The sequence below is a fragment of the Suricata suricatta genome, chromosome 8 (assembly GCF_006229205.1).
Source record: "Suricata suricatta isolate VVHF042 chromosome 8, meerkat_22Aug2017_6uvM2_HiC, whole genome shotgun sequence".
Taxonomy (NCBI): domain Eukaryota; kingdom Metazoa; phylum Chordata; class Mammalia; order Carnivora; family Herpestidae; genus Suricata; species Suricata suricatta.
In genome coordinates, this window is record NC_043707.1 from 23,064,338 (window position 1) to 23,092,205 (window position 27,868).

A 27,868-nucleotide genomic window follows, 5' to 3' on the forward strand; every position below is an offset into this window, starting at 1 on the left:
TGGCCATATGTCATTCCCTCTCATTGCCATGTAGTACTCCATCGTGTATATATACCACATCTTCCTAATCCACTCATCAGGTGATGGACATTTAGGCTTTTTCCATGTTTTGGCTATTGTTGACATTGCTGCTATGAACATTGGGGTACATGTGCTCCTATGCCTCAGCATTTCTGTATCCCTTGGGTAAATCCCTAGCAGGGCTATTGCTGGGTCATAGGGGAGTTCTATGGATAGTTTTTTGAGGAACCTCCACACTATTTTCCAGAGCGGCTGCACCAGTTTACATTCCCACCAACAGTGTAGGAGGGTGCCCGTCTCTCCACACCCTCGCCAGCATCTATAGTCTCTTGATTTGTTAATTTAGGCAATCCGACTGGCATGTGGTGGTACCTCAGTGTGGTTTTGATTTGTGTTTCCCTGATGATGAGTCATGTTGTGCATCATTTCATGTGTCTGTAGGCCATCTGGATGTCCTCTTTGGAGAAGTGTCTGTTCATATCTTCTGCCCATTTCTTCACTGGGTTATTTGTTTTGTGGGTGTGAAGTTTGGTGAGTTCCTTATAGATTTTAGATACTAGCCCTTTATCTGAAATGTCGTTTGCAACTATCTTTTCCCATTCTGTCGGTTGCCTATTAGTTTTCTTGATTGTTTCCTTTGCCTTGCAGAAGCTTTTTATCTTGATTAAGTCCCAAGGGTTCAGTTTTGCTTTAATTTCCCTTGCCTTTGAGGATGTGTCAAGTAGGAGATTGCTGCGGTGGAGGTCTAGGAGGTTTTTTCCTACTTTCTCCTCGAGGGTTTTGATGGTTTCCTCATTTTCTTTTGAAGGAAACATTGCTGTTATTTCAGGCACACGGGGGATACACTATCAATAAACTAAGTGACTTCTCTTGCCCCTCCAGATGAACTCTGAAGGTAGTCATCTTTCAAATGTGTTTATGGGTGTGTATACTTTGTCTTTTTACTTGTGGTAAAATTTATTATTTTAACCACTTTTAAGAGTATAGTTCATTAGTGATAATATATTCACCTGTTGTGCAGCCACTGTCCAGGAGTTTTTAATCTGGCGTAACTGAAACTCTATACCAATTAAATAACTCCCATTTCCTCCTCACCCCAGCCCCTGACAACAACTGTTTGATTTTTTGTTTGTGTTCTTTTTCAAGATTGTTTGACTTACTTAGGATCCCTTGGGATTTCTGTATGGCCTTTTCCATTTCTGCAAAAAAATGTTACTGGGATTTTGATAGGGATTATGTTGAATCTGTATGTTGTTTTTGGATAGTATTGACATCTTAACAATGTAAAGCTTTGCAGCCCCCAGACATGGGATGTCTTTCTGTTTATGTCTTCTTTAATTCTTTCAGCAGTATTTTTTAGTCTTCAGTGTAGAAGTCTTTTACCTCCTTGGTTAAATTTATTTCTAAGTATTTAATTTTTTCCAGTGCTATTGGAATTGTTTTCTTAATTTCTTTTTCAGATTGTTCATTATTAGTGTATAGAAACACAATCTAGTTTTTGTCTGTTGATTTTGTATCCTGTAACTTTGCTGAAATTGTTTATCAATTCTAACAGTTTTTTTATGGAATCTTTAGGCTCTTCCACCTATAACATAAGTTGTCTATGAATAGAGATAATTTTACTTCTTCAGTTTGCATACTTTTGTTTCTTTTTCTTGTTTAATTCCTCTGGCTAGGACTTCAAGTACCATGTTGAATAGAAGCGGTGAAATCGGGGACCCACAGTGGCTCAGTTGGTTAAGCATCCGACTCTCGATTTCAGCTCAAGTCATGATCTCATGGTTTGTGAGATTAAGCTTCATGTCATGCTCTGCACTGACTGCATGAAGCCTGCTTGGGATTCTCTCTCTTCCTCCCTCTCTCTTTCCCTCTCTCTCTCTCTCTCTTTTATTCTTTCTCAAAATAAAAAAAAAAATGTAAAAGCAGACATCTTGTCATGTTCCTAATCTTAGAGAAAGCTTTCAGCCCTTGCACCATTGAGTAGATATTACCTGTGGATTTTTCATATATGGTCTTTGTTAATGTTGATGTAGTTTCCTTCTATTCGAAGTTTGCTGAATATTTTTTATCATGCAAGGGTATTGAATTGTGTCACATGCTTTTTCTGTAACAATTCAGATGATTAGGTGGGGTTTTTACCTTCACTTTTTAATATGATATATATTACATTGAATTTCATGTATTGAACAGTTCTTGCATTCCATGAATTAATCCTACTTGTTCACTGTGTTTAATTCCTTAATATGCTGGTTGGGTTAATATGCTGTTGAGGATTTTGCAGCAATATAAGAGATACCAGTCTGTAGTTTTCTTGTGGTGTCTTTATCTGGCTTTAGTATCAAGGCAGTCTTGGCCTCATAAAATGAATCTGAAAGTGTTTCCTCTGCTTTAATATTTTAGAGGAGTTAGAATATTTGGTGGGGTTTCATTTGTTTTTATTATTTGTATTTATTTGACACACTGTATTCTTTATATATTTTAAGTAGGTTCCATGCCCAATGTGGGGCTTGAATTCACAGTCCTGAGATCAAGGGTTGCATGCTCTACCCACTGAGCCAGCCAGGTGCCCCTGAGAAGATTTGGTGTTAATTCTTGGTTAAGTGTTCACTAGAATTCACCTGTGAAACCATCTGGTCCTGGACTTTTCTTTATTTGAGGTTTTAGATTACTCATTAATTCTCCCTACTACTTACAGGTCTGTTCAGATTTTTTATTTCTTCATCATCCAGTCTTGGTAAGTTGTATCTAGGACCATATGTATGTATTTTTGAGGGAAGATTATTCACTTGTTACCCAAAATCATTCTTGTTCTTTGGTGTATTAGAAGCTTTAAGCTTAGAAGCTTATAATGTTGGGGTGGGATCACAGAAGATCTTTCTTATTGGAAGCTGGTATAAATTATATCAGATGAGCCAGGGAAGTTTCACATCTCTACCTTACATTCCATTTACACATTTACACATTATGTTTTATTGAGTCCATTTAGTGTTTGTACAAATTTTTTTTTTTAATTTTTAAATGTCGTTTATTTATTTTTGAGACAGAGAAAGACAGAGCATGAGCAGGGAGGAGCAGAGAGAGAGGGAGACAGAATTGGAAGCAGGCTCCAGGCTCTGAGCTGTCAGCACAGAGCCCGATGCGGGGCTTGAACCCACGAATGTGAGATCATGACCTGAGCTGAAGTCGGAGTCTTAACCGACTGAGCCACCCAGGCACCCCAAGTGTTTGTACAAATTAACACTCTGATTTAATTGTAATTCTCAAAGCAGCCAGGGGACTGCTGTTACTGTATAGACTCTACTGCGGGTGGGGATATTTGAGTTTGTTATTTCAGCTTTCTAGTTTAACTGTCCTTTTTGGCTACCTTTGCTTTTGATTCTTGAATGATAAAGTGCTTTTGTTATCCTCCTTGTTATTATAAAATCACTTCATTCTGACTGATTCCAAGTAAATCAGTCTGTCACCTCTTTGAGTTCTCATTTTTTTCTCCAAACACTTTTAGTGGAGTAGGCCAAAATGCAAGAAAGAAGACTTTGTGGGAGCACCTAATGGTGTTGTCAGTTGAAACTCTTCCTTTAGTCTAAATGCTTTTTGGCCATTACAACCTTTAATATTGATAAAACAGATTTGAAGCAGGTTGTGTTTACAATGAAAAGAACAGAAGCTGAATCCTCACTGGTTTGGCTTTGTTGCCTGCCTTTGGTACAACCGTTATGGCTAATATTTGTGGTGTTTGAAGTAGTTGGGGGTGCCTGGCCTTTTTTGATAGCCAAAAATCATTTTAAAATACACAAAATCAGGGAGCCTGGATGGCTCAGTCAGTTATACGGCCAACTCTTGGTTTTGGCTCGGGTCATGATCTCATGGTTCATGAGATCGAGCCCCACGTTGGGCTTTGTGCTGATAGTGTGGAGCCTGCTTGGGTTTCTCTCCCCTTCTCTCTGCCCCTTCCCTGCTCATGCTTTCTCTGTCTCTCTCAAAATAAACATAAAGAAAGAAGTATACACAACCAGATGGATCAGAAATTGGAGTTTAGCTCTGAGAATAGAATAATTTCCAATGGAAATTGTTTCTATAGAATATGAGGGAAGGGGAAAGTGAGAGAGTGTAAGGGTAGGAGAAGTAAGGCTTTGGCATTTTTATATAAACTGCCTCACTTAATCCTGACAGCCAAGCCAGTGCAGTGTTTTACAGATGAGTGAGTTGAGGCTCAAGTAAGATACATGTTCCAGATCAGGCACAGAGTGGTATAGCTTACTCAAAGTTACATGTTGTTTTTCGGAGAAATCTGGTCAAGTATGTGTATCAAGATAGTGGACCCAGTTGAACCCTATGGTTGTTCTTGCTTGGGCGTTGAGAAGGAACTTTTTCTTCTGGGGAAAAATAACATAGCTACTCTTCCGACAGCTGGGCAAGAAAATTTTTCACTCCCAGAAATTTTAGAGTAACATTGGATTCCTACAAATAATTTCTTTTCAAATGATTTATCTTGTCGGGGTGCCTAGGTGGCTCAGTCGGTTAAGCCTCCGACTTCGGCTCAGGTCAGATCTCACATTCGTGGGTTCAAGCCCCGCGTCAGGCTCTGTGCTGACAGCTCAGAGCCTGGAACCTGTTTCAGATTCTGTGTCTCCCTCTCTCTCTGACCCTCCCCCTCTCATTCTCTGTCTCTTATGTATCAAAAATAAATAAAAGCATTAAAAAAAAAGTTTTTCAAATGATTTATCTTGTCATTAATATACAAGCAATTCATGCGTATTGCAGAACAGTTACATCACCCCCAGAAATTATCTCATTCTGTCTTTTGTAATTAATCCCTTCCCCTATGCCCAGTGCCTGGCAATTGATCTGTTTTCTTTTCCTATGAGTGTGGCCTTTCCAGAAATCCTGTAAATGAAATATTACGGTAGATAGCCTTTTGAGTGTGTCTTTCCATTAGCATACTGCATTTGTTCCTTTTTATTGCTAAGTAGTATTGCACTGTATGGATATCCTGCAGTTTGTTAATTCACTCATCACTTGAAAGACATTTGAGATGTTTCTGGTTTTTGGCAATTATGCAGCAATTGTAAACACACCATACTTGTTTTTGTGTGAGAATAGTTTAAGGAGCTGCCGAACTCTTTTCTAAAGTGACTGCACTATTTTGTGTGCTCTCTAGCCAGTGTAGCCACTTACTCCATATCCTCACTAGTACTTGGTATTTTTATTAATTTTTATTTTAGTAATTTTTATTTCAGCTGCTTATATTGGTTTGAAGGGGTATCTCATTGTAGTTTTAATTACACTTCCCTAGTAATGAATAAGCATTTTCTTATTTTTATTTTACCTATCTTCTTGGATGAAATATCTGTTTAAATATTTTGCCCATTATTTTGTTTTTATTACATAGTTGTATATTCTGGATATAAGTCCTTAGTTCAGTATGTAATTTGCAGGTATTATCTCTGTTATCTTTTCATTCTCTTAACACTGTCTCAGAGCAGAAGGTTTTGGTGGAATCAAATTTATTGGTGCAAAATTAATTTTTTGTGAAAAACTGCCATATCCAGGGTTACAAAGATTTTTCTCTTATGTTTCCTTCTAGAAATGATCCATTTTGAGTTGATTTTGAGGGTATGTTGTGGGATAAGGGTTGAGATTTGGCACGTGTGTGCGTGCGTGTGTGCGTGCGTGCGTCTGCACAGATTTCGAAGTATTTCTGTGCCTTTTGTTGAAAAGACCACCCTTTCTTTATTGAATTGCCTTTGCAGATTTGTAAGAAATCTGTTGATTCTGTTGCTTCATTCTGTTCCATTGATCTGTGTGTCTATTCTTTGGCTAGTACCACACTGTCTTAATCACTGAAGCAAAGTGTTGAAATCAAACAGTGTAAGTTTTTCAACTATGTTCTTTTTCAAAATTGTTTTGGCTTTTCTGTCTCCTTTGCCTTTTTATATACATTTTCACATCAGCTTGTTTTATCTAGGATAGATCCTGCTGGGATTCTGATTAGGATTGCATTACATGTATATATCAGTTTTGGGGGAGAATTGATACGAATGTTGAGTCTTCCAATCCATGAAAACAGTGTATCTTTCCATTTATTTAGGACTTTAATTTCTTTCATCACTGTTTCTGTGGTTCAGCATATAGTTTCTGCACAATTTATTAGATTTATACCTATGAATTTAATAATTTATGGTGCTATTTTAAATAACACTGATTCCTACATGTTTATTGTTAATATAGAAGAATCCACCTGATTTGTCTGTATTGATCTTATGCTGTACAACTTTGCTAAGTCCATTTACTAATACTAGGAGCTTTTTTAGTATGTTCCTTGTGATTGTTCTATATAGACAATCATGGTATTTGTGGATAACAGACTTGTTTTTTTCAAATGTTTTTACCTTTAGTTCTTTTCCCTGTCTCATGCTCTGGCTAGGACCATGATGTTGATGTATGGTGCTGGATAGGAGTGAGAAGAGCAGATATCTTTTCCTTGTTCCTGATGTTACGGGAAGGCTTTCTTTCAGTTATTTACCAGTAAGTATTTAGCTTAGGTTTTTCATGGATGCTCTTTATCAGGTTAGGAAGTTCAGTTTGCTGAGATTTTTATCATGACTGGATATTAAATTTTGTCAGTTGCTTTTTCAGGGTCTGTTGAGGTGTTGATATGGTTCCTGTTCCTTAGTCTTTAAAAATGTGTCTTTTAGCTTTTTGGCTATATTTTTTCATATATTTTGCTGTAGGGATAGCAATTTACATACTTAATCATTTACAGTCAGGATAAAGTTAATATTTTACTACTGTCAGTAAACTCTAAGTCCCTTAACTTCTCCCTTTTATGTTATAGTCGTATTTATTATATCTGTATCATTGAAATTAGTATTTAGTTGTGTTTCAACATTTACTTTATATACATTTACATATTTTAAAGAATTTAGGAGGACAAAATAGTCTTTAATATTTGCCCAGAATTCTACCATTTATTTTGCTGTTTATTCATTTTGTTTAATGTCTATTTTTTTGAGAGAGAGCACGTGAGCAGGGGAGGAGCAGAGAGAGAGAGGGGGATAGAGAATCTGAAAGCAGGCTCTGCACTGAGCTGTCAACACAGAACCTAACTCACAAACTGTGAGGTCATGACCTGAGCCCAAATTGATGCTTAACCGACTGAGTGGCCACCAAGCCCCTCATTCTTCATTCACTTCTGAAGTTCCGTGTTTATTTCTCATCGTTTACTTTAGCCCAAAGAATTTCCATTAACATTTCTTTTAGAACAGGTCTACTGGCCGTGAATTTTCTTAGTTTTCTTTCAACAGAATGTTATTTTCTTTCATTTCCTGAAGGATAGTGTCAGAGGTTAAGTGGTCTTTTAGCACTTTAAAGATGTTATTTCAGTGTCTTCTAACTGTTTTGGTTTCTGATGAGTAATCTATGGTCATGCAGTGTATAATCTGTTATTTTCCTCTAGCTGCTTTCACTATTTTTTCTTCTCTCTGGTCTTCAAAAATCTTATTTTGATTTTTTTTTTAGTTGATCTTTGCTGAGCTTCTTGACTATATAAATTTTTGTTTCTTAAACCAAATTTGTGAGGCTTTGAACCATTAGTTTGAAATATTTTTTCCTGCCCCAGTCTCTTTCTCGTTTTGTTCTGGTACTCCAAAGACAGCTATAAGAACTTTAATAATAGTTATAGATCCCAAGGCTCTGTTCTTTATCTTTCTTTCTTTTTAGACAAACTTACTAACATTTCCCAAATAATCTATATGCTTGTCACTCTTAGCTCCTTAACTGGAGTATGTCTAACTCTGTTGACACAAAAAGTGTTGGACAGCAAAATGCAAAAAGGGGATCAGGACTTGGGCACTTGGGGGAGGGACTGGGGAGAAAGAAAATGATGTATTGCTTTTCCTCTACATCTACTTTGTCACTTGCAGTTTCAGCTACACTGCACTGTGTCACATTACTGTATTTTCTTCTAATCCATGACTATTGATCAGTAAAGACCATGGAGCAGTCTTATTCAGGGGATCCTTGTGCAGTGATAGAAATATACCTCTGGTCTGTCCTACATAGTAGCTTCTAGCCACATGTAGCTGTTGTTCATTGGAAATGTGGCTTGTGCAAAGGAGGAACTGCATTTTTAGTTTCCTTTAATTTTAACTAAATGTAGGTATGAGCAGCCGTGTGTAGGCAGTGGCTGGCATTATAGCAGGATTCTTGCACAGAGAGTCCTGACAGTGAGGCTTTCTTTCCAGGAAGCAACTTTATTCCTGCCAGCACCGCTCCATTGGGTTTGTACCTAAAGAACTGAGTCCCGAACACCATGTAACGTAGTTTTTAATATATTTTTGCTTCTTTGTTTCCCATATATGGTAACACACAAACATGCAGGCTGATTAAGTGGTCTGATGTCACAAGGTCATGAGGGATGTTGTCACATATGCATATAGCCAGGTTATCTTGAGGTGTTTTTTTTCTTTCCTTAGGGAGGTGACCCTACCATAGTATGTTGGGCAGTGCCGTTTTATAATAACTCCTTTTAATGAACTTCATCTCACAGCCATAGACAAAATTCAGTGGTCTTTACAAGTCCTTTGCTGAATGATTCTGAAGCTTGATCACTAAGCTTTTCCTGGGGGAAAAGTTTCGGCCTCTCCTCTTATGCCACCTCTGTTCTCCCCAGCCATCCTGTAGTGGTTGAGGTGCTTCTAGCAGCATTTCAACTCTTGTTTCATCAGGCCTTGTCTTTGAAACCTCAGAACTGAGAGTCTAGTTAGCTGGATTCCCAGAAGTGTCTGTCCCATCGGAGCAGCCATTTGTAACCAAAGTGAGTCCCTGTGTCCATTGACTGAATTCTTTTCTCTGTGTTTGTTTATTTTTGAGAGAGAGAGAGTGTATGTGAGTGAGGGAGGGGCAGAGAGAGAGGGAGACACAGAATCAGAAGCAGGCTCCAGGCTCTCAGCTGTCAGCACAGAGCCTGAAACGGGGCTCGAACCCACAAACCGCGAGGTCATGACCTGAGCCAAAGTCGGACGCTCAACCGACTGAGCCACCCACGTGCCCCAGCTGAATTCTTATTGAGAGGTGAGAGAGTCTGAGAATTTGGTGCCAAAGGCCTGTAAAATTATGAAGCCCAGTGTCTTCCAAGTGTGATACAGGTAATGCCATAGTGAGTGAGATGATTTTAGGTGCTACAGTAATATATTTTGATGTGCTATTTTAATTTCATTAGTTAAACTTAATGTGTACTCTTGAATTAATATTTGCATGGTCTATCATTCTCTATTTCCTTCATATTTTATGATGCTACCTGTACCCACTCAGTGACATAGTCTGGGAAATGGCATTGGGAAAGTGGATCACTCCTCCCCCCAGCACCCGTCCATTTTCTTGTTGTGGTAAAATACACATAACATAAGATTTATCATTGCAACCATTTTTAGACGTACAGTTTGGTGTATTAAATACATTCATAATATTGTGCAGTCATCACTACCATCCATCTTCATAACTCTTTTCATCTTGCAAAACTGAAATGCTATACCCATCAAACGGTAACTCCTCATCCTGCTTCAAACCTGGTTTACTATTCTAAAATTATATGGTTCTTTTGTTTTGTTTTCTTTTGTTTTGTTTTTGAGAGACAGAGACAGCATGAGCAGGAGAGGGTCAGAGAGAGAGGGAGACACAGAATCAGAAGCAGGCTCCAGGCTCTGAGCTAGCTGTCAGCACAGAGCCCGACATGGGTCTTGAACCCACGAATTGTGAGATCATGACCTGAGCCGAAGCTGGACACTTAACCAACTGAGCCACCCAGGCACCCCTAATATCCTAAAATGATAACACTTTAATTTGAATTTATACTAGCTTTGCTTTAATAACATACAAAAATTCTGTTCCTTCCCCATCCTCAGTTGCTGATGTAACAGAATTACATCTTTGTACATTATATGCCCCCAGACTTAAACTCCTAAGTATTTTAAATCGTCTTAAGTTTTGTAGAAAGCAGAAAGTGGAGTTACAGACCGTTGCTAACAATACTAGCTTTTAGAATTGCCCATGTGGTTACCTTTTGGAAGTTCTTTCATTCTTCCTGCGGCTTTGCTTTACTGTGCAGCCTTTCACTTCATGCTGCAAAACGCTGCGCGATTCTTCCAGGGCAAGTCTGGTTTCCTTATTAGCATTTGCTTAACAGGAAATGTCTTAATTTTTTCTTCAGTTTTGAAGGATAGTTTTTCTGGATATAGGATTCTTACTTGAGAGTTCTTTTTCTTTTTAGCTCTTTGAATATTTTTGCCTACTGCCTTCTGGCCTTCAAAGTTTCTGATGAGAAATCAGCCCTTTCTGGCTTCAGGAAGCTGTATGCAAGCTGCTACAGGAACATAGGTGCATCCCATCCAGTGGACTTGGAGGGCGGGTAGCTGGCACTGTGTCAGAGTCTGAAATTGACCAAAATTAACTTCAGTTTACTTTTCAAGCATTAGTCTGGAAGTTGTAAGCCTTTAATGGGCGCCAGCATTCTAAAATAGTTACATCAGACAGATCCTACCAGCATAGGTGTTGTCTAGATGGGGAGACAGATTCCTGGTGCCTTCTCAGAATCATCTCTGTTTTTTTTCTTTTTTTAAATTGAGACTTTATATTTTTATATCACTTTTAGGTTAACAGCAAAATTAAGGGAAGTTACAGAAATGTCCCATATGCCCCCTCCTCAACAGGTGCATGGCCTCCCCCATTATTAATATCCCCCATCAGATTGGTAAACATGTTACAATCGACCAGCCTCCATTGACACATTAATATATCCCCTAAAGCCCATAGTTTACATTGGGGTCACTCTAAGAGTTGTACATTCTGTGGGTTTGGACAAATGTATAATGACATGTATCCACTGTCGCAGTATCCTACAGAGTGTTTTCACTGAACTAGAAATCCTCTGTGCTGCACCTAGTAATCCCTTCCTCCCCACACACACTCCTAGCAACCACTAATCTTTTTACTCTCTCCATTTTGTCTTCTAATTGTCATGTAGTTGGAATCATACAGCATATAGTCTTTTTCAGATTGTCTTCTTTCACTTAGTAATATGCATTTTAAACTTCCTTCATGTCTGGGGCACTTAGGTGGCTTAGGTTAGGCATCTGACTTCGGCTCAGGTCATGATCATATTGTTGGAGCCCCACATCGGGCTCTGTGCTGACAGCTAGCTCAGAGCCTGGAGCCTGTCTTCGGATTCTGTGTCTCCCTCTCTCTCTGACCCTCCCCTGCTCACGGTGTCTCTCACTCTCTCTCAAAAATAAATAAAACATTAAATACCCCCCCCACACTTCCTCAATGTTTTTTTATGGTTTCATAGCTGATTTCTTTTTAGCACTGAATAATATTCCATTTTCTGAATGTACCGCAGTTTTTGTATCCATTACCCTCTAAAGGACTTCTTAGTTGCTTCCAAGTTTGGGCAGTTAAACAAAAAACTTAGTATAAACATTTGTGTGCAGGGTTTTTCCCTTTTGTTTTGTTTTTGCCAATGTAAGTTTTCTGCTCCTCTGGGTAAATACCAAGGAGTGCAAGGGATTGATGGTAAGAGTAGGTCTAACCAAGGCCGGCTTCCAAAATGGCTGTATTATTTTCATCTTCTCCATCAATGAATAAGAGTTTTCTGTTGGCTCCAATCTTCACCGACATTTGGTGGCGTTAGCGTTCTGGATTTTGGCCCTTTTATAGGTGTGTATTGTCTTGTTTTAACTTGCATTTCCTTAGTGACATATGATGTGGAGCATCTTTCTGCATGCTTCTTTGTCATCTCTGAATCTTCTTTTTGATGAGGTATTTGTTCAGGTCTTAGCCATTTTTCATTTGGGGTTTCTTATTGTTAGGTTTTAAGAATTTGTTGTATGTTTTAGATATCAGTCCCTTACCTGTCTTTTGTAAACATTTTCTCCCAGTTCTTGGTTTGTTTTCTCATTTTTATGATGTTGTGTTTCACAGAGCAGATGTTTTTATTTAATTTTATTGAAGTCCAGTTTATCAGTTATTTCATTTATGGACTGTGCCGTTGGTGTTTTAGCTGAAAAGTCATCACCAAATTCAAGATCATCTAGGTTTTCTGCAGTGTTATTTTCTAGGACTTTAATAGTTTAGTGTTTTACATTTAGATCTAGTTGTTTTTGTCTAGCTGGTGGAGAGGCAGATTCCTGGTCCTCCCACTCTGCCATTTTCCCAGAATCCTCTCTGTTCAGTTTTTTGTCCTTTCCCTCCCCCTCTTTGTTGTTCAAACAAGACAGTTAATACTGATCTAAGTTCACAGACTCTTGTGTCATCTCCGTTTTGTTACTAACCCCAGCTAGCGACTTTTTATTTCATGCATTGTTTTTTAGTTCTGAAATCTCCATTTGTTTATTATTTATAATTTCTGTCTCCTTCCTGAGAATGTCTAACATTTCATCATTTCAAGAATGTTGTTGGGGCACTTGGGTGGCTCAGTTGGTTAAGCGTCCAGCTTCTGCTCAGGTCATGATCTCACGGTTCGTGGGTTCGAGCCCCGCATTGGGCTCTGTGCTGACAGCTAGCTCAGAGCCTGGAGCCTGCTTCGGATTCTGTCTCCCTCTCTCTCTGCCCCTTCCCTGCTCGTGCTGTCTCTCTGTCTTTCAAAAATAAATAAATAAATAAAACGCATTAAAAAAAAAAGAATGTTATATTAGCTACTTTAAAGTCTTTGATAATTCCAGTTTACGGGTTATTATAGGTTTGGTATCTGTTGATTATCATTTCCCGTGAGAATTAGTTGTATTGTCTTCTGTTTGAGATAATTTTTTATTATATTCTGGACTTTTTGACTATCGTATTTTTTAGACTCTGGATCCTGTTAAAAGCCTCTGGTGAATGTTGCATTTTTGTTGTTGTTGTTTTAGCAGTCCATCAACCCAGTTACGTTCTCACCTCAAGTCTCTTGCCTTCCATGGGTAAGGATTTCAATGTCAGTTTAGTTTTTTAAAACCTTTGATCTGCTGCTTTGGAGCTTTTTTGCAAATGAGACTGGAGTGTTGGTTTAACGTGTTCATTCCTCATTGTGTTTGCTGTGCTGGGTCTGTTTGCTTTTTGCTGTTTTGGGGCTATTTTGCACATGAATAGCTCAGGCTGAACCTGGGGTTTGTGCTGATGAATGTTCAAATTTAGGGTAATCCCCTTCTCTAGGTCACCTCTCTGGTATTACTCCCATACTCTGACCTACTTGAGCTCCCCCTCTTTTGGTTCTTTGGCCACAAGTACTGGATTTCTTTCAAAGTTTTAGCTACCGACATATATAGTTGTTACTGGTGTCGCCCTTGGAGCAAAGCAGGGAGAGGTAAAGAGAAGAGGGGGAGGAAAGATATTGGTTGACACTCTGGACCATTGGCACTCTCTTCCTGGCTACCCTCACTGCCAGGACTCCCTGAGGAGCTGCCCTTGTGTTGTGACTTAGCTGTTTGTCTTGTCTGGTGTATTGCTTCCCAATCCCTATATCTTTTCTGCTCCAAAAATGCACCTAGCTACCATTTGAGAAACCCATAAATGGGATGCCTGGCTGGCTCAGTAGATAGAGCATGTGCTTCTTTATCTTGGGGTCATGAGTGCAAGAGTTGGGCATAGAGTTTACTTTAAAAAAAAAAAAGGAAAGAAACACACAAATGGGAATTGTCTTGCAAGCTGATTCATGATTGGACATAATCTATGTAACTTTAAAACAGATTGTAATATTCAGAGAAGTGCCTTTTTTCCATTTGTGATCCTTAATTGGATTTGTAAATTCCTTTGTGACCTTTTGGTGCCTGCCTTTCATTAAATGGTTGATTTCTGGGACAGATCATGTGCCGTTGTTTTTACATAGGTTATCAATGACTGCAAGAAGCAAAAGCTGTAGGCAGTGTTGTTCTACAAACAACCAGTAGAGGGCGCTGGTAGGCTTCTTTTTCTGTAGCTGGGGCCTGACTCCTGGAGGCGTAGCCAACCGTTGCAGCCCATTGGCTTTCATTGGCCTCAGTACTTATGACCCAGGGGGTTGCTTGCCGTATGCCTTGGAGACCTGGACTATCGTGTGCTAACCAGTGCGGTTTAAGACAAGAATCACATAACAGAAACTGCTTAAGTGCTTTTCAATCTTTACATCTGCATATCCCTTAGTAGAGTTTTTCTTCACCATTCTCTCAGGGAGAAGAGATTCAGCTTAATAGCCTTGAATTGTCCAGTTCTCATGGTCTAAAACTGAATCCTATTAATTTGTTTAAATACCTCTACTACTAGAGTCCATGTTTTACTTTACTTCATAGCTTTATTTAGCAAAAAGTTGAGACTCAACTTAAAGTCACCTCAAGACCAAGTCCTGTGTTATTTCCTTTTTTTTTTTTCTTTTTTAGCATTTATTTATTTTTGAAAGAGAGATAGAATGGGAGTAGGGGATGGGAAGAGAGACAGGGAGACACAGAATCTGAAGCAGGCTCCAGGCTCTGAGCTCTCAGCACAGAGCCTGATGTGGGACTTGAACTCACGGACTGCAAGATCATGACCTGAGCCAAAGCGGATGTTTAACTGACTGAGGCACCCATGTCCCCCGAGGTGCAGCCTGGCTTGCAGCCCCAGGTCGCATCCTGATATCTTCTCCCTAAGATGTACAGCTATGTCTGCCAGGAATAGAAGAAGAACTTGCCTTTGGGACTCAGCTTAGGTAGGTTTTTAAGTAACTTGGGACTCTTCTGTACACGGATTACTCTTGGGGGTCGGCAGTGTGTTTGGGTCATGTACTTTGGGAGCCAGCAAAGCTCAGAGTAGATGGATGGGTTCCCTAGTATCTGGAGTTAGCTTGTCTGCTTTCAAAGCGTGGAATCCTTTCAATGCTTTGGAATCCAAAGCGTTTTCTCTTCTGGGCACTTCTTCTGAAAGTCATTCCTGCTTTAGCTCTTTTGTTAATTATCCTCCACATTACATTGATCTCATGGCAGCTTTGTCTCTGTTTTGGGGGATACAAAGATGAACGCAGTGTAAGGCATAGTAGGGATGACCCTCAGGTCTCTGGCCTGGGTGTTTGCTTCTTTACCAAGATGAGACGTACAGAGAATGGGGCTGATTTGTTGGGAAGGATAGTCAGATCACTTTGGGATGTGCTGAGCTTGAAAAGTGTCTGAGGTGTTTTAGGTGGAGACATTTAGGTGGCATTTGTTACAGAGATCTGGAGCTCAGATCACATAACGTGAAACCACAGACTTCTGGACTTCTGGGCTAAAACCTATAGTAGGGGATGTGATTATGAGGTTTGGATGAGGAATCCAGTAAGGGGTCAGAAGGTGAAAGATGGCACCCTGGGAGTGCTACAGAAGAGAAAACCTTGAAAGAGATAAAGAAGGAGTAGTCAGGAGAATCAGGAAGAGTGGTGTTGTGGAAGCCGCAGGGGTAGATCATTTTAAGGAGGGAGTGATCAACAATGTCATATGGCAGAGACCAGGTTGGAGAGGCATTCACTAGAGTTCTCAGTATGGAGGTCACCAGGCCCTTTAGCAGGAACAGTTTTGGTGATCAGTCGGGGCAGGAGCTAAAGTGCAGTGAGTTGAAAAGTGAAGGGGAGAAAGTAGAGCCAATAAAGACAGGCTTGGTGATGGTGCGAGGGGAATGTTTGTAACCCCCATCCCTCGTGCTGGAGCCTGTAGTGAGTGTGGTTCTGTGATTTTGCTCCTGCAGTGTTCAGCTCTTTGGATGTAGGAGCAGAGAGCTCACTTGGTTGGTTTAACTCCACTTCTGCTTCACTGAGAAAATTATCCAAAATGATCTCCTTTCCCTTCAGATCCCCTCAAATTTGCTTTTTCTTTCCACATTGCTTTGGTGTCAGTGGAACATGAGCCCCTTTGCTGAAACTTTGGACTTTGTTTTTCTGAGGGTCTTTTTCCCTTTCACTCCTGTAATTTTAGTCTCTCCTTATGCTTCTCTCCTTAGCTGGCAAATATGTTCTGGGGCCCCCAGAACCTACCCTTCTCAGGCCGTAACTTCTCTCTTACTTCTGTCTTTGGTCTGTGATGTGGCCGTGGCCGTTGTGAACAGCAGACGTCTGCACATCTGTGCGGCCTCCTGGGAACTCAGCGTGGCCTCAGACCTTGCGGCCTCCTCAGGCTGCACCTGTCTGTAGTGATGCTTCATGTGCCTACTCGGAGCTCTCTTGTTTGAGCTTTGTGCATCGAGGGGCTGCCGCGGTCCCCACCACATCAGCTGCTTTTCCTGACCACACTGGCTTTTGGCCCTTGAGGTTCCACAGCCTCTGTGGCTTATTATCTGCCTGGTCCCATCTGTCTGCCTGGTTCGACAGTGCCAGTTGAAGGAGGGTACTTTGCAGGTACCAGATTCAGAGCTGGGGCTGCTGCTGGCAGGATTCCTCCTCCACCCCCAGGATGCCTTCCCAGTGCTGCTCAGACTTCTTCATGGTGGCTTAGGTGGTGGCTTCAGCATCTGGTGAGGAACCAATCCACTGGGGTGCCAGGAAGGATAGCACAGATCATACAAACCCCATGTTTCACTTTAGACGCAGGTTTGGTATCTTTCTGGTGCCAAAGTTTTGGACACTTTTCAAATTCAAACAGAGAACACTTGATGGTAGCAGTACCTCCCTGAAGCATTTTGATGCAGAGGAGGTAGCCATTCATAAAATAACGTAGGTAAAGCAGCCCTAAGGATCTCCTTACAGTATCATCCTGGTCTTTGTTGTTAGTAATGAAATATCAAATCAGGTTTGGAGGGAACATTCATCTTCCTAGGAATTAAAGTTGCCAAATTACTCTGATTGGTCTTTAGATCCTTAAGTCTTTGATTTCTACTGCATGTTATAAATGAAACCTGTTAGTTGTCTGACTTTGCCTTTCCATCCTTTGCCCCATGTCCCACCCTCAAACCTAGTCTTTCATTCCCTCCTGCCCGTCTCCATTGAATCAGTGTTGTTGGACAGAAGGCCAGTCAGACTAACGCCCTTCTCTCTTGCACGTCTTCCCACTTGCCATCTTTTAACTAGTCTTTCACAAGGATCCTCTGAAACCCCCCTCTGTGCCCCAAGCACAGACTCCATGGCTTCTGCTTTTGCATCTGCCTCTTGGACCCTCCTTATGTGTTGTTTCATCAGACACGGACCAACTCTAAATTTGCTTTGGTGCCAGAAGAGCTGAGGTTCATTTGAACAAAGAATATCAATACAAACTGTACTGAAAACAGCAGTTTGTTTAAAATCTGAGGGGCAGTGGAGAGGATGCCTTTCAAAAGCCTAATAACTTTAAAGCCAAATATAGGGGAGTTTTCAGATCAAAATTTGGTTCCCATTTGTTGTCAGATTGCCTGATGCTGCCACTCATGGCTCCCAAGAATGTCTAAGCTGTGATAACGGGTCATCCTATAAATGCCTCACTTCTAAGTGACTTGATTCTGGTGAAATCTTATTAGGATTAAAAATGTTTGGATCATTAATACTTTTTGTTTTCTGAGATTAGGTTTTATTTTATCTTACAATTTCAGTCCATCTAAATTTTTTTGTGTTCTGTACATGTGATATTTGACTGTATGATTGATTATTATGGAAATTCTCAGCGTGGTGTGCTTTACTTATGGATTTTTTATACTAAAAATGTAAGATAAAGACTTTTTGAAGATTTTAATAAAGTGATGACACTGCGTTAAAAAATTTATCTCCGCAGTTACTACTCAGTCCCCATAATCCAGTTGTCACCATGACTATCACCCCACCCAAATCCTTGCATAGGACACCAGTACCCTCTCTTTTGGCAGATCCAGTAGCTTGTACACAGTCAGCCTACTTTCCCCTCTTGAGCATGTGATATTGTTGCTAATACCTTCTTCCTGGAACTTTTCTTCTCTTGGTTTCCGTAACACCATTCTCCTAGGTTTTCTTTGCCTCTCCTTTTCCCTCCCTTCCTCTTTATCCCCCTCCCCACCCTTCTTCCCTACCTTCTGGCCCAGACCCTTGAACAGAGATGCTTTATGGTGCCCTTCTTGGGTCTTTAGGTACTCCGTAGTTAGTTGGTCTCTGGCTGTGATACCCACTTCCGTGGTTTTGTATATCTCCTTGCTAATAAGTCCAGCTCTGGTCTTTAACTTCAGTTCTAGATCACACTAGGAACTAAAACTAGACAAACAGCTAGACAGAAGTTTTGTTCCAAAACCACACAAACTCAATTCAGATTTCAAGTAATACATTTTTGCCAAAAAGGCTAAGAACGTGACAGTGAACCCTGACTCTTCTCTTTCCTTGACCTTGCTCTCACCTAGCTGAAGCAGTTGTTGGGTCCTGTTGACTATACCTCGGGGTGACTAGAGCATCTCACATGCCCAGCCGCTCTCATTGCCAGCCCTGCTGCTGCTAACCAAGTTCACGGCCTCTTTTATTCTCACCTGGGAGCATATCACTTCTTTCCTTGGTTGCTTTCCAATGTCCACTGAGTCCTACCCAACCTGTTGCTGGTTGAAGCCCAGTGTCACCTTGTCCTGGATGACTCAGCCTCGTGTCCCACAGCCTCTCAAGTCACCATTTCCTAAAACTCCATAGTTTTTGTTCTTCTGGCCATTTACTTAGGCCATTTCCGCCCTGCCTGGCCATTTTGCCTAGAAAACCTTTTAGGGCCCATCGTATGGGTTTTCTCCCTTGTGAAGTCTTCTTTGAGCCTAGAATAAATGTTGAGGGATTATGAGAAGTAGAATTTAACTACAAGTGCCCTAATGATGACTGCCATTTGTGGGGAAATCACTATGACAGTCATCGTTTTGGATACTGAATACTAGAAGCAGATGGTTAAGACAAGCTTTGATGGCAGAGTCCCAGCTCTGCCGTTCACTGGCTGTGTAACCTTGGGCAAGTTATTTACCCTCTCAGCGTCGATGAAGTCTGAGGGTCCAATGTGCTTGCCATATGGGAAGCAAGCAATAAATGGTAGCTGCTGGCACTATAAATGGAAAGATGTTCATCCCTCCTAACCCCCTGGTGAGATATTAAGGTCTATTATCATTCCTGTTTTCCAGATGGTGAGACCAAGGCTTAGGGAGGCTGGGTAATCTGCTGCTTCCTCACATGCAGCCATGGGCATGTTGCTCCTTCATCTGTTTATTTCGCAATGTCTTTAAGCTCAGTAAATATTTACTGAGTTGAAATGAAAGATGAATCTGGCGCTCCTGGGTCAGATTGAGAGGGAAATTTAGAAATTGTCACCTGCAGACGGGTGGTAACGAAGCTGTTCTTTTTTCTTTTAAGTCCTATCACCTTTGAGAGTCCACACATTTCAACCACCTCTTAAGCACTGAGCCAGTGTTGCCTTGTGACAGGGGATAATTATTACCATCAACTGTTATTTACATTTTTTGTTAAAACTGGCTTGTGTTTGTCTTCTTTCCCGAACTGAATGTAAACTCCTTGTGGGCAGAGGACTGTACCTTATACTACTGCGCCTGAGCCCCTGCCCCTCCTAGCCCTGGCTTCTGTTTCTTAGGTAACCAGTGAAGTCTGACATTTAATATTAATCTCAAAAAGGAACTCTCGGGCATTCCTAAGTGATGCCAACCAACCAAGGTTATTTTATTACTCTTTCTTTATTTTCTATTACTTGGATTAAGAAAACGTTCTTTTCTTCATATTTCCCAGATAAAACTTATTAAAACTGCGCCACTACTATGTGTTACATTTCTCTCCGTCCACAGCTCTGTGATCCTTAGGATTCGAGCGCACATTTGTGCCCTCCCAGGAGTCTCTGACCTCGGCTCTCCTGTTCCCATTCTCTTGTTTTACAGTTGAAGAAACTGACGGCCATGTTCCGAGTGGTTCTCCCAATTTGTTATCTGACAAAGCGTTCTCTCAACAGCTTGGTCAAGACTCAAGTTTCTGAGGGGAATGAGAGTTTTAAATGCTTTGTACTTTTCTTTTGACAGAGCTGAAAAGCTTCAGCTGCTGAACCACAGGCCTATGACCGCTGTTGAGATCCAGCTGGTGAGTGAAGGAGGCCTGAGTGAGAGGATCGGTTTCTGGGTCTGAGAGGGAGGGAGGGAGGGTGATAAAGGCTGAGAGTAGACAAGGCTGGGACCGCCATTTCTTGAAAAGACTGCCCAAATACCCTATTTTATAAGTGAAAGGAGACCCCACCAATTTGAGCCTAGTTAATATGGACTTAGTGAAAGTAGAAGACTAGACGAAATTTAAGTTCTTTCCTCAGGGTTTGGGCCTGTGACGTGGCTGCTCTGTGTCTCCCTTGATGTCCTACCCCGTTCTGACCACTGCTTTCCTGTAGGAGTTGTTGCCAACCAGATGTTGCATAAAATAATAGACTCACCATGACTCTGGCAGAATTTCTCTTCCCTGACTCCCACCCTTCGACCCCACTCTTCCTATTTCTGTTCTTGGTTCACGGAACACATGTGTACCTTCCCCACATGCTTTCTTTCTCACTCGGCCTCCTGGCCCAGTCTCCCAAGCCAGAAGCCTGGAAGTTATTCTCTCCCTTTGATCCCGTGTGCACTTTGTCCCCAGGTTCTATTGTTCCCGTCTTCTGTTCTCTCTTCTCCCCTGCGACACTGTGTTAATTTCTGTCATTGCTCAGTGTGGCCCTTGGAGTTGTTCTTTCATCATCTCTGCCTCAGCCTACCTTCTCCCTCCCACCTTCTACATCACTGTTAAAGCGACACGCCTGATTGTCTCGTTTCCGTCCATACGACCATTCAGTGGAGCCTCATCACTTGCATGGGCTGCACAGCACTCACAACGTCAAGCTCAAGAATTATGCAAGGCCGCCGAAGTAGAAGTCACACCTGGTGTAAGGAGAACGTGAGAATGAGGCCCAGGGAGACCATGCGGTTGCTGTATTTGCGTGCGGGGGCAGTTTTCCTCCTCTGTAGATGGCAGAATTAACAAAATGAGAACAAAGGAGTTTGCAGACTCAGCTTTAGAAGTACGTACCTTTGTCAAGTTTCCTTCAGAAAAGTATGGAAGAAAGTAACCAAAAATACCTATGATACTTATATTGCTTTTATTTTTTTTTAATGTTTAGATTTTTTTTTAACATTTATTTATTTTTGAGAGACAGAGACAGATTATGAGCAGGGGAGGGACAGAGAGAGAGGGACACACAGAATCAGATGCAAGTTCCAGGTTCTGAGCTAGCCATCAGCACAGAGCCCGATGCAGGGCTCGAACCCACAAACTGTGAGGTCATGACCTGGGCTGAAGTCGGATGTTCAAGCAACCAGGCGCCCCTAGATTGCTTTTAAAAAGAACTTATTTTTAAAGGGTCATAGGGTATTTAATTTGGAACTAAAACTTTTATTGTCTTCCCGGTTTTCTTTCTGTCCTTGAAAATGGACCCAAAATTAAATTAGAAAAATTCCTTCCATAAAGGGTGACTTTCTGGGGGAACTGGCCTTCAGGCTAAATAGAGATCTTTTTTTTGGTACCCTATTCTGGTGCTTTCAACTGTGTTGGAGTTTCAGCTTAGAAAAGAAAAAACAAACAAATCAGCAAGAAACTAATCTGTGTCCCTCTGGGTTAAAGATCACATGTCATGTCTCCTCCAACTTTAATCAGCAACATATGTTATTCATGGCTTAATGACAGATGGAGAGAGAAGATGAGGAGGGTTAGCGTGACCTCATCCCAGAGCCAGTAGAAAACTCTGTCATTACTTGGGATGATTAGCTGCTCTTAAGAGTGCCTGCTGTATGCCATGGGCTTTGTATATGTCACCTTTAACACCCTCACCATGGTCTTGGCTAGCGCGTGGCTAGTTGGGTCTAACTCAGAAGCCTTACGTTTTCCTACAAGCCTTGGGCTTCTGTATGGTGAGAACAGAGATGTGTGTGGCATCCCCTCAAATGTCTATTCTCTTTTCACAGGTAGGTAGTAGGTCTTGGAAAAATACTGTGTATGTTTCCCAGCAGTTGGAGCATTTTATAGCCAGATTTTCCCCAGCCTGGAATTTGGCTACAAAGGGTACAAAAACATTTACTAAGCAATATCTCTTCTCATGAGAGAAATGGGAGAAGAAATGTGGTTTTCACACCAATGGAAAGTACAAAGAACTCGAGGATTTCTCTGCGTTAACCTTACAGCCATTTATTCTCCTTCCGTCTAGAAGTAATGTCAGCACCCACCATTTGTTAATATTCAGTTTTGGAGGCTAAAGGTTTTTTTAGTTATGCCTCAGCCATGGTTTATGGTGATTCTCAGATCCACAGACCTGCGGTTTGTGAGGAAATGAGGAAGCCACCAGCTTCCGTGATCTCTGCCATGCGCTGGTGTACATTCATTTGGGACAGTTTTTGAGCTCTCTGGCCTGAAGACAGAACAGTGAGCCCCGTGACCTCAGAGGCCACTGTCCTGAACAGCACTGTCATATATGTCTGTTATAAGGTAGTGATTATAAAATGTCTTGGATTACATAGAGTTCTATGGCTTACAAAACACTAATATGTATTCTCTTTTGATTCCTTACTATTGCTATTACTTTCATTTCACTTTAGAGAAAATTGAAATTTATAGAGGCTAAGTGAACTTTTCTGGGTCAAAGAGCTAGAACTATATGTAGTTACTAGATTTTAGTTGTTTTGGGTAAATTAGGAATTTAGGTTTGGCAGCTTAGAATGAGAAACAACCATTTTTGAAGTATGTCAGCCCAGTTTGACAGCCCCTAGGAATTGATATGGTCTTCGTATGTGATAAAACTTTATTGCTGACCCATCTGCAAATACTTTGTTTTTTGACATTTCATTTGCCTTTATATTCTGAACAGTTTGAAACCTTGAGTGTTTGAGAATTTTGAGATCGTGCTTTGTATTTCTTTATTTGGGCTCAGTTTCTTCTGTGTTGGGAAGCAGAGGTGAGGAGTAATACAATTAATACCATTTTTACCTTAGTAATCCAAGAAGGCTTAGTAAGTTTTTGGTGGCTGTAAATTTCTTTTTTGTATATATGTATTTCATTCTCCTTAATGAAGTTTAGGTTTTCTTCCTGTGACTAGGAATCTTGGTTTGAAAAGGAAGGGAGAGGAAGGGGGAAAGAGAGCTGGGGAGACTGAAGGACACAAGTCATGAGAGACCACTGAATACTGAAAAACCATGGACTGAAGGGGGAGGGGGAGGGAGGAAAGGGGGTGAAGGTCATGGTGGGGGGCACTTGGGGGGAGAGGCACTGGGTGTTATATGGAAACCAATTTTACAATAAACTATTAAAAAAAAAAAGAAAAGGAAATTCCTGACCCGCAGGGTTTGTGCGCTGATGAAAGCTTCTGCTCTTGGCAAACTTGGCAAAATTTGAAAGCTTATCAGCCCTCCTGTCATGAATACGCCTAGCTGACACCTGATCATTGTTGCATCTGCCAAACCCAGAGCTAGGGGCGCAAGAAGGGGGCCTGTTCAAGTTTTCTCTCTTTGGTTTTCTAAACATGAAGGTCTCTCAGGGGTCATATAACTAAACTCTTTCAAACCAGTGGAATCTAGTTTGCATCTCTGAGAAACCTCCTACTGGAGGGCATGGTGTTTCAGAAAAAGGTGGAATTCAAAGTCAAATGACCTTGCACTACTTATGGTGAGACCCAGATCAGGGTATCTTTATAATGCTGAGCCTCTACTTACTCGTCTGTAAATTGTCTGAACTTTATGGACTGCATAGCAGTTTGAGAAGCCCTCGTGGCAGTGATTCTGGGAAAGGCCCTGTACAAATACTGGTGGGAGGTTGTCCCTGTTCTGAGACTAGTCTAAATCTTACTCTCTCCCGTTCCCCTGAGTCAGGAAGCAGTTCATATCAACCACATACACTAATTTATAAAATTGGAGACTTTTCCTCTCTCAGATGGAGATCATCTTTTCTTAGGAGTAAATAATCTAATTTGATATATCTCTTTTCTTCCTCCTTTGTATTTTGGAGGCAGTCTCTGTTAGATTATTTCCTTGAACACATCCTAATTTTGCATGTATGGTTTAAAAAATGGGATTTTGAGAATTGTTTCTTGTTCAGTAGAAGTTACATTTTACAGAGCCTTTTAATCTTTAGGAAATGGTCCTATTATTTCACAGCATGATGGGAAGTAGCCCCGTTGATTCACTCAGGATCTTCTCCACCCTAGAACACCCAGGATTATTCTCTGGTTATATAAGCATTATAGAAACAAAATGATGTTTTGCCAGGAGTTTGTAGTATGATCTTGGACACATCACCTGGCTTTATTAGCTTCCATTACCGTTGTCTATAAAGTCCAGCAGTCAGACTGAAATCCTTTTCAGGACTGTAAGCCCTGCCTGTCATCTTGCTTTACTTAAATCTGCTAGGATTTCTTTCTTGAATTCTTCTTGGTCTTGGTTGCCAAATTTCAGAGATTGCTCTGGGGAAATGCCACAGAGCAGAACCCTGGACACCTTTAGCTGTTTGAGATTGACACTAGTGCCACTAAGTGAACGTGGGTAAGACTGCCTATATATTGCTCCTTAAAAACATTGTTGACTGTGTTTGTATTCATTAATATATTGAGAATTAGAGGTGAGGCTAATAAAACTGGCTCAGAATCGTGGACCATCTGTGTGTAGATTTCCAGGACACGTCAAACTGGGCTTTAAGTGGACCTTTGGTGGAGCAGTGGGGGATTGTTTCCTAGCTGTCATTCATCAGACTCTTGCTCCACATTCCCAGGAGATGACCAGGGCCACGTGGTGTGTGTGTGATTGATTGTAGATGTTAGTGTTGGACAGGCCCAGCTTGGGGTTCTCATTCTGCCCTTCGCCAGATTGTTGTGAGGGTTAAAAGAAATAATAGATCCGAAGTGCTATGTGCAGCGCCAGGCACATGAGCTCCCTAAAGAGCTGTTAGTGGCGATGGGAGTGAGGATGAGAAAAAATAGATAAACAATTTGGCACACAGTGGGCAATCATCAAATGAGTTGTTGATATAATTCATAAGTCACAGCTGTGCTTATTGTGAAATACAAAAGTATATAAATTGATGTGCCATTTCATTCCCCAGGGGTGAGTTTTCTTTGCACATACAACGTATTCATGTGTGCATGCGGATGGGTAGAGAACCGTTAGGGTTTTCTGTTTCTCTGAAGAAAAATGCTAACCTGCAACTTGCTTTTTGCATTGACCCACTTTGAGCCATTGCATAGGAATTGGATCTGGCTTCTCCCTCCTGTTGGAGCCAGGATGGAGAGAACCCGGTGACCTGAGGGCGCTCAGGAGCCAGGCCAGAGGCCAGCAGACTGGGAACATGGGTGGAGGAGGGCAAGGGTGGACCTTGCCTGTGCGGCCCCTCCAAAAATAATCCCTGGAGGTTTTCTTCTGCAGATAGTAGAAGAGAGTGAAGAACGGCTCACAGAGGAGCAGATCGAAGCCCTCCTCCACACCGTCACAAGCATTCTGCCTGCAGGGCCAGAGGCTGAACAGAAGAAAAATACCGATGACGTGACAGTGGACGAAGAGGACCCAGCATAGAGGAGCACAGCTGGTCCAACCGCCTCATGAAGCCCAGCAGCCATTTCCCAGACATTCAGAGGATTGTTCATTTGGTTGTACCCTCTATCCCCACAGACCTGATTTCATGCTTAGTTGGATCAGTCACAAAAATAAGCTAAAAAGGAGTACTTGTGCTTCTTGGAGACGAAACATGGTGAAGACAGGCTGAGATTGTCAGGGCAGAGAGCTAAAGAGAGGAGGACAGAGGCAAAGAGGACAGTGACTGTGGAACCCTCTGCGGTCAAAATATTTCTTCTGTGGCCTTTGCTACAGTTGTGGGAAGGCCCCGTACACAGCTGGTAAAGTACTTGTGTTGCCTTTGATGGGCTGTGTCCTAATTAGTTTCATCTGCTTCCCTAGGAGCTTCCCAAGCGGGGGCTCTGCGCTCTGTTGGGATGAAAGCGGAGTTAGGAGAATCCTGTTAGATGACTGGAAACTCCCAGCGCAGCAAATAGTTGCTTTTGGTTAAAATGAGCCACTGAACTTGGCTCACCTTAGAGGAATCTTTTCCTCGAGAACATCAGAGATAAGAGAACAGCTTGGCCAACCTTCATCGGGTCTTTGCTGGCAAGGGTGGTGTAGACCAGCTCACTAGTTAGTCTTAAATGTTAGGGTACCAGCCCATTCCACTTGAAAAGCAGCACTCCAGACTGAATGGCCGTGCAGCAGAACAGTGTTGGGTGCCTTTCTGATGACCTTCAGTTTCCTGCCCTGAGACAGGAGCCCTGAGGAGATGCCGTGTGTCGAATCCAGGTGAGCTTCATTTGCACAATGGGCACATTGTTCGCATCTTTTGAAAGGGGATGATTATCGAGTTCTTCATGGATAGAATATGGAGAACTGGAGCTTGATGAATATGAATTTGAATTTGTTGGCTGTTGCAAGGTTGCATCTGTTTTTTAATTTAAAATATTAGGATAATTACCATGTGAAGAGCTTGTTGATACTGAGGCTTTGGAGAGTTCAGTAGCTCCAGATGTGTGGTTGCCCTAGTCCTAGGAATATTACTGAAAATTAATTTCCCACATTCACTCTGCTCCCAACTTGGGGAAGAAAATGTTATAAGATTACATATTTTCAGTGCTGCTGTTCACTGGATGACTTCCCACGCCCTCGGAATTCCCAGGTTATTTCGACCTCGCCACCATCCCTGCCAGTCGCCCTCGTGTCATTCTTAGCTTATCGTCTGAGGATCGCCTGAGATGTGTTTACAGGCAAAACTGGAATTAACGCGGCGTTTATTTTTAAATCTCTCCTGTATTGGAAGTTTTATCAGGAATTGTTGATTTTTCTTCTCAAGGCATCACCCGGGTACCTATGTCACTGTTTCATTTTAACTGTGAGTGTGTTTGATGTATTTTCTTAATGGATTAATCTAATTAATAAATTGTTTCCAAGTGACTACCAATTTTTGGTATTTTTATAAATCTCTGAAGAGTTTGTTTTTCCATGGGTAGAAAGAAAGAAAGTGAAATCTGACCTGAAAGCTAAAATATGTGATTTTTTTGTTAAAAAAGTCTATTTAGGTCTAAATTCTATTGTAGATTGCAGGAAGATTTTACATTTCTGTATTTGGGGCCTGAATTTAACCTTAGTTTCTGATAAAGCCAGGCAGGCTCTGGAAGGCTTAACCTTTATAGAAAACATATTCTGTCTGATACTCCTGTCACATTAACAACACTTAAGAAATAGGATAATTTATGGAGTGAACCCAGATGGCTGCTCCCGTGGATCTGGAATTGAAGAAGACCTTCACAGAGCTTCACACCAGAGTTGTTGACACTCAGCAGAAGGTGAGGCTTGCAGACGTACAGATTGAACAGCTAGACAGAACAAAAAAGCATGCACATCTTACAGATTCAGAGATTATGACTGATAGATGAGACTAACATGTATGAAGGTATAGGAGGAATGTTTGTTTTTCAGTCTAGGGAGTTATTTACAGTCAACTGTTAGAGAAACAGAAAATAGCAGAAGAAAAAATGAAAGAATTGGAACAGAAAAAAATCCTACCTGGAGTGGAGTGTGAAGGAATGCTGAGAACAGGAAGAGCACAGTGGGAAACCTCTAGTGGAGGGGTGCCTGGGGGGCTCGGTCGGATAAGTGTCGACTTCGGCTCAGGTCATGATCTCACAGTCTGTGGGTTTGGACCCCATGTCAGGTTCTGTGCTAACAGCTCAGAGCCTAGAGCTTGCTTCAGATTCTGCATCTCCTCTCTCTGCCCCTCCCTGGCTTGCACTGTGTCTCTCTCAAAAGTAAAATAAAACATTAAAAAAAATTATTAAAAAAAAAAAAAAGGAAACCTCTAGTGGAGGCTTCCTGCCCCCTTCCATCCTGGAAGGGGCAGAGGGGCCTGTGTGGGGAA

The 27,868-nt window shown here is 41.4% G+C and overlaps 1 protein-coding gene across 3 annotated transcripts in view; it reads left to right on the forward strand.

The window, feature by feature from the left end:
• CRCP (CGRP receptor component) overlaps nucleotides 1-26,911 on the forward strand; it is a 44,913-nt gene extending 18,002 nt beyond the window's left edge. Inside the window, exons 1-3 of one of the 3 annotated variants that reach the window (XM_029948628.1) lie at nucleotides 6,485-6,546; nucleotides 19,945-20,002; nucleotides 25,336-26,911. In XM_029948628.1, the coding sequence (XP_029804488.1) occupies nucleotides 6,512-6,546; nucleotides 19,945-20,002; nucleotides 25,336-25,482 (240 nt within the window). In that variant the 5' untranslated portion in view covers nucleotides 6,485-6,511 and the 3' untranslated portion in view covers nucleotides 25,483-26,911. Of the gene's footprint in view, nucleotides 1-6,484; nucleotides 6,547-19,944; nucleotides 20,003-20,731; nucleotides 21,036-25,335 lie in introns of those variants that run through there. The other 2 variants (XM_029948626.1, XM_029948627.1) reach the window with 2 other exon arrangements.
• The last annotated feature ends 957 nt before the right edge of the window (nucleotides 26,912-27,868 follow it).